We start from the raw sequence: 6,721 nt of genomic DNA on the forward strand, positions 1-6,721 counted from the left end.
ACACAGGGGAGGCCTGGGAGGTCAGACAGCTGATTAAGCAACAGAGCCAGGTCTGGCGTGTGGAACCGTCTAGATACCAGGGCCAGCTCCCCTTCCTCAGCCCCGGGCTGCATCTTACGACAACGGGCTTATTGAGACTTAACTCACATATAATGCACCCATTTAGAGCATACAATTCCATTGCTTGTAGTATATTTCCAGAGTCATGCAGGCATCACTGAAATCAAATTGTAAAATACTTTCATCACCCAAATGAAAACCGCATCCCTCTCAGCAGCCATTCCCTACCCACTGGCACCCATGTGTCCCCCTCCTGTCTCTGTGGATGGGCCTGTCCTGAACATTTTGATCACACACTGTGTGGTCTTTTGTGTCTGGCTTCTCTCACTGAGCGTGATGTCTTCAAGGTACATCCATGCTGTGACCTGTGTCAGAGACTCGCTACTTTTTTTTTATGGCTGCTAATATTCTTTTCCTTTTTTTTTTTTTTTTTTTGAGACGGAATCTTGCTCTGTTGCCCAGGCTGGAGTGCAGTGGCACGATCTCGGCTCACTGCAAGCTCTGCCCCCTGGGTTCATGCCATTCTCCTGCCTCAGCCTCCCGAGGAGCTGGGACTACAGGCACCCACCACCACGCCTGGCTAATTTTTTGTATTTTTAGTAGAGACGGGGTTTCACCATGTTAGCCAGGATGGTCTCGATCTCCTGACCTCGTGATCCACCTGCCTCGGCCTCCCAAAGTGCTGGGACTACAGGCGTGAGCCACCGCGCCCGGCTTGTATTTTTAATAGAGCTGGGTTTTCACCATGTTGGCCAGGTTGGTCTCGAACTCCTGACCTCAAGTGATCCGCCTGCCTCCCAAACTGCTGGGATTACTGGTGTGAGCCACCGCACCCAGCCTATGGCCGATAATATTCTGTTGTAAGGATATATCGCGTCATTGATCCATGCATTGTTAGCGGACATTTGAGTTGCTTTCACTTTTTGGCTATTATGAATCACGCTGTTATGGGCGCTTGTGTACACGCTTTTGTTTGAACACCTGTTTTCAGTTGTCTGGAGTATATTCCTAGGAGTGAACTGCTGAATTGCATGGTGATTCCACATTTATTTAACCCTTTGAGGAAATGCCAGTCTGTTTTCCAAAGCAGCTGACTGCATCTGCCTCCTAGACATTTGAACGATTCAATGAATGTGTATTGAACACCCACCATGGGCACTGCTGTGAACCAAACAGGCAGGCCACAGAGAGGAAACCGACTTACGGAGAAAAAAAAAAAAAAAATCAGAGGAGAGGGCCTGGCTGAGCAGGTGACATTTGAGCGGACTTGAGGAAGAGGAAGGGGGCTGGGCGCGGTGGCTCACACCTGTAATCCCAGCACTTTGGGAGGCCGAGGCAGGTGGATCACGAGGTCAGGAGTTTAAGACCAGCCTGGCCAAGATGGTGAAACCCTGTTTCTACTAAAAATACAAAAATTAGCCAGGCGTGGTGGCAGGCGTGTGTAATCCCAGCTACTCGGGAGGTTGAGGCAGAGAATTGCTTGAACCCGGGAGGCAGAGGTTGCAGTGTGCCGAGATCGAGCCACTGCACTCCAGCCTGGGCAACGGAGCGAGACTCCATCTCAAAAAAAAAAAAAAGAGGAAGTGAGCAGCCCCCAACTTGGGTCTGATCCCCCAGAGCGGAGCATCCTGACCCAACTTCACCAGGTCCTTGCAACCTCCCTTCACCACTATCTTTCCCCAAATACTTCCAGCCCAGCTCCCAACCCCACCCCCTGCCTGACCCACACCCCGTTCTCAGCTTCGCAGCATCCCAGCCTCTATGCCCTGGACATCGTGCGATGTCCCCATTGCACAGGAGGGAAAGCCCAGATCCCACTGGGAGAGCCGCCCCTGTGGCCAGAAGCCCTCGGATCCGGATGTCGGGGGTTCTAAACTGAATAAATAAATAGGAAACGTCTCCGATAGGTTTTGCAGGATGTTAAGAACAGGTCCCACCTTGTCCTAGGGCTGGGGGCTGCCTCGCAGGAACTTAACCCTAGCAAACCCACCTCCGTCCCCATGGCAACCGGGGCGGGGCCCGACCCGGATCCGCGGGTCGCGCCATCCGGCAGCTGCTGGGAGTATCGCCCTCAGAGCGGGAGGAGGAGTCGGCGCCTCACCTACTGGCCCTTTAAGAGGCTCCGCCCGGCAAGTCCGCCACGCGCTCCCGATTGGTCCCGAGCGCGGCCGAGCGCAGCCGAACTTGACGCACCGCCCGCCGCCTTCCTTACCAACCTCCCACGCGGCTCAGCAGCCTCCCCAGCCAATCGCCGGCCGGCGCGCCGATCGGTATCTGCATGGGCACGCCCCGGGGGAAGGCCTCACCCAATGGGACCGTTCGCCGAGGCCTCATTAGCATGCCGGGGGCGGGGAGGGGCGGGGCAGTCGGCGGGGGTGGGCTGCGGGCGGTTGGTTGGAGCGTCGCGCAGTCGGGAGGTCCGGGAAAGTTTCTTTGGAGGTGAAAACAGCCGCGGAACTCCGGGCCCTGCGAGGGGGCGGGGGTGCGGGGGTCCCAGGGCCGGGCCGGGGTCTTTCCTGGGCCGGGGGGAACCGGCCTAGGCCTCCCGGGGGGCAATCGCCCAACAAAGGATTCTTGGGGCGCCCGCCCTCGAGGACTTCCCCGCCCCCGGATCCGGCCCCCCCAGCGCTCCGGGCCCGGCATCCCGGGGCTCTCCATCACGGGATACCCCAGTTCGCGGTCCGCCATCAATCAGCCCAGGCGCTACTCAACTCCGCCCGCGTCCGTGTTCCAGGTCCGGCCCGGAGCAGCCATGTCCCACGGCCCCAAGCAGCCCGGCGCGGCCGCCGCGTGAGTGCACCGATTCCCTCCCCACGCCCTCGCTGCCTTCCCGGCTGCAGCCCTAGCTCCTGAACCCCCGCCCCAGTCACCCCGGCCGGGGTCTCGACCGCCCCCAACCTGGGTCAGGGGGCTTCTCCCTCCATCCAATCCTGCATACCCCACCTCGGCCTCCAGCCCCTCCCAGGAGCCCCGCTTGTCCCACCTTCCGCGGATACTGACCCCATCAGACCCTGCTTCCTCGGGCTCGTGCACTCTCGCAGCAGCCCCGTCGTCGGGGGTCTAAAAGCCTTGGGGTAGGCGTTTGGGGGAGGGGAGGCTCTAGGGACGGGGCTGACCTCGGTATCCTTGGCTCCAGGCCGGCGGGCGGCAAGGCTCCGGGCCAGCATGGGGGCTTCGTGGTGGCTGTCAAGCAAGAGCGCGGCGAGGGTCCACGCGCCGGCGAGAAGGGGTCCCACGAGGAGGAGGTGAGAGTCCCTGCGCTGAGCTGGGGGAGGCCCCGGGCTGCGGCCCCAGCCTTGAAGTCCCGCCCCAGGCTGGATTTGAATTGCTTGTGGCTCCGCCCACAGCCCAGATTTTCCTCCGGAAGCTGAGACCCCGCCCCGTGCGAGCTGCCACGCCCCTGACAGGTCCTCTGCCTCCCTAAGTCCAGGCCCCGCCCACCACACAATGCCAGCTCTGCCCACTCTAAGGTCCCGCCCACTTCCACTCCTTGGGGGCGGCACCCTCCCCATGGTCCTGTGGGCCCTTTCTCCAAGAAGCCACGCCCACCAAGCAGAGGCCACGCCCACAATCTAAGTAAACACCATCCCTGTGCTCAAACCTCGGCCCATAGTCTCTGGGATCCCCTCATCCCTGGCCAGGGACCCCTCTAAACCACCGTGTCCTGACTCCTGACTGGGCCCTACCTCCATCTCTTCCGGGTTCTTCCTCCCAACTAGGCCCCGCCCCGTCCCCGCCCATACAGCATTAGGCCCCGCCCATGTCCCTCTGAGCCCCGCCCCAGTACGCCAGGCCCCCCTCCCAACGACGCAGCCCGGTTCTGCAGCCGGTGAAGAAACGCGGCTGGCCCAAGGGCAAGAAGCGGAAGAAGATTTTGCCGAATGGGCCCAAGGCACCGGTCACAGGCTACGTGCGCTTCCTGAACGAGCGGCGCGAGCAGATCCGCACGCGCCACCCGGATCTGCCCTTTCCCGAGATCACCAAGATGCTGGGCGCCGAGTGGAGCAAGCTGCAGCCAACGGAGAAGCAGGTGAGCGGGGCGCTGAGCAGGGCCGACGGACCCCCGTACTACCAGTAGCCCCGACCCCCAAAGGATTCCACGTGCAGGGCTTTTCCTTCTGCCTGGTGAAATGCCCACCCATGACCAGTTTTTGTGTGTGTGTGTGTGAGATGGAGTCTTGCTCTGTTGCCCAGGCTGGAGTGCAGTGTCGCGATCTCGGCTCACTGCAACCTCCACCTCCCGGGTTCAAGCAGTTCTCCTGTCTCAGCCTCCCAAGTAGCTGGGATTACAGGCTCCAGCCACCACGCCCTGCTAACTTTTGTATTTTTAGTAGAAATGGAGTTTCGCCATGTTGGCCAGGCTGGTCTCGAACTCTTGACCTCAAATGATCTGCCCACCTCAGTCTCCCAAAGTACTGATATTACAGGCATTAGCCACCATGGCCAGCCGATGACCAGCTTTTGGGGGCGCGGCTAGCAAGAGGCAAGACAGATCGAAAACTGGGTGACCAACAAAGATATGTCTAAGAAGTCAGGATAAGGCCTGGATTTTTTGTGAAATCTGATTTTCGTATACTGTTAGTTTAAAAATTGCAAAAACATCACGGAAATGTAACAAAAGCCACCACCGCTTTGCACCCCTGTAAGTGAAATTTCAAAGAGAAAAACGGGTGCAGGAGGGAGTCTAGGTATCCACATACCCTGGAGGTTGGGTGCCTGCGCATGACTCTGGCGCCCAGGAGTGTCTTGTCAGGGCGGGAGTTGGGGATGAGCCTGGGGCATGGGAAGTGATGTGGGAGCTCAGAGGTCCTTGAGCAACAGGCTGAGGAGCCGGTTCTGTCTGTCTGGAGGGAATAGGGAACTATGGAAGGTTCAGGAGAGGGGAGGGTGCTGTGAAAGCTGAGTGATGAAGACTGGGTCCTGGCGTTAGAGGCTTCCCCTGCCTCAGGTCTTTTGGTGCTGTTCCCCAGCGGTACCTGGATGAGGCCGAGAGAGAGAAGCAGCAGTACATGAAGGAGCTGCGGGCCTACCAGCAGTCGGAAGCCTATAAGATGTGCACGGAGAAGATCCAGGAGAAGAAGATCAAGAAAGGTGGGAGGGGTCAGGCGCGGTGGCTCACGCCTGTAATCCCAGCACTTTGGGAGGCCGAGGTGGGTGGATCATCTGAGGTCAGGAGTTCAAGACCAGCCTGGCCAACATGGTGAAACGCCCCCCCACTACTAAAAATACAAAAATTAGCTGGGTGTAGTGGCACGGTGCCTGTAATCCCAGCTACTCGGGAGGCAAAGGCAGAGAATTGCTTGAACCCGGGAGGCAGAGGTTGCAGTGAGCCAAGATGACTGCACTCTAGCCTGGGCGACAGGGCAAGACTCCGTCTCAAAAAAAAAAAAGTGAGAGGGGCCGGTGCGAGCAATTGGGGTTCTGCTCTGTGGGGTGCGACCTCTGCCCAGGCAGGGCCTCGGCTCCATGGGGCACAGTCCCGTGGGATGGGCGGGGAAAAGATACATAACCAGAGTGAAGGGGGCTCACTCGCTGCAGCGATGGGGGATGCCCAGACGCGGGGGACTCAGGTGGGGAGCTGGAGTCGGCTGAGCAGCACTGACCTAGGGTGCAGGGCATGGTCCTTGGAGGCCTGGGAGGCTGACTCTGCCCTTCCCCTCCCCCGCCAGAAGACTCAGGCTCTGGGCTCATGAACACCCTCCTGAATGGACACAAGGTAAGCGACCTTCCTCTTCTCAAAGCACCTGGGGGAGAAAGGTCTGGAGGCTTCCAGAACCCTGAGCCAGAGCTCCGGGGAGAAAGCGATCGCCACACGCCCAGATGTGTGCAAGCAGGGGCGGTACCACTGCACCGTGGGGACGCTATTGGTGGCACTCCCACCCGGGGTGCCCCAGGAGACCCTCCTAGGCTTGGGACACACCCAGAAAGCGTGGCTGCCCCCTACCACCAGCAAAATTGCCACTTTGTCCCTTCCTGTTAGGGTGGGGACTGCGATGGCTTCTCCACCTTCGATGTTCCCATCTTCACTGAAGAGTTCTTGGACCAAAACAAAGGTGAGCGTTAACTGCGGTCCTGATGCGAACTCCGTGGAAGTGGGTAGTGGAGCGGGGCGTGGGCCAAGAGGGCCCCAAGGCTGGAGGAGACGGATCGGGAGGTTTCCTATGAGCGCCCAGGTGCGCGCCGTCGCCCTAGCAGCTGATGTGGAGCAGGAGGCAGACGGCGCAGTGAGGGAAGCCCAGTGAGGGAAGCCCGGGCAAGGGGCACGTCCCTGGCAAAAGCCCGGCGGTGCGGGAGAGGGGAGGCGCAGGCTCTGACCCCGCTCCCCCTACGCCCGGCGCAGCGCGCGAGGCGGAGCTTCGGCGTTTGCGGAAGATGAACGTGGCCTTCGAGGAGCAGAACGCGGTGCTGCAGAGGCACACGCAGAGCATGAGCAGCGCGCGCGAGCGTCTGGAGCAGGAGCTGGCGCTGGAGGAGCGGAGGACGCTGGCGCTGCAGCAGCAGCTCCAGGCCGTGCGCCAGGCGCTCACCGCCAGCTTCGCCTCACTGCCGGTGCCGGGTGAGGGCCCCGCCCCCATCTCCCAGTCCCGCCCGGGTCACCGAGCCCCGCCCGCCTCCCCCCTTCCACAGTCACCCGGCCCCGCCCATCGCGCCGTCCCCCCTT

General features: G+C 60.4%; 1 protein-coding gene across 1 annotated transcript; it reads left to right on the forward strand.

Annotated features, from left to right (window-relative positions):
• Positions 1-2,423: 2,423 nt before the first annotated feature.
• On the forward strand, positions 2,424-6,711 carry LOC101023962 (SWI/SNF-related matrix-associated actin-dependent regulator of chromatin subfamily E member 1-related; the record flags this gene model as incomplete). Its single annotated transcript, XM_031661359.1, has 8 exons — positions 2,424-2,499; positions 2,795-2,850; positions 3,197-3,305; positions 3,887-4,090; positions 5,031-5,151; positions 5,730-5,776; positions 6,041-6,113; positions 6,401-6,711. Coding segments are annotated over exons 2-8 (903 nt in total), but the record flags the coding sequence as incomplete, so codon positions are not given.
• Positions 6,712-6,721: the final 10 nt, after the last annotated feature.

This window comes from Papio anubis, unplaced genomic scaffold, assembly GCF_008728515.1.
Source record: "Papio anubis isolate 15944 unplaced genomic scaffold, Panubis1.0 scaffold1367, whole genome shotgun sequence".
Lineage (NCBI taxonomy): Eukaryota > Metazoa > Chordata > Mammalia > Primates > Cercopithecidae > Papio > Papio anubis.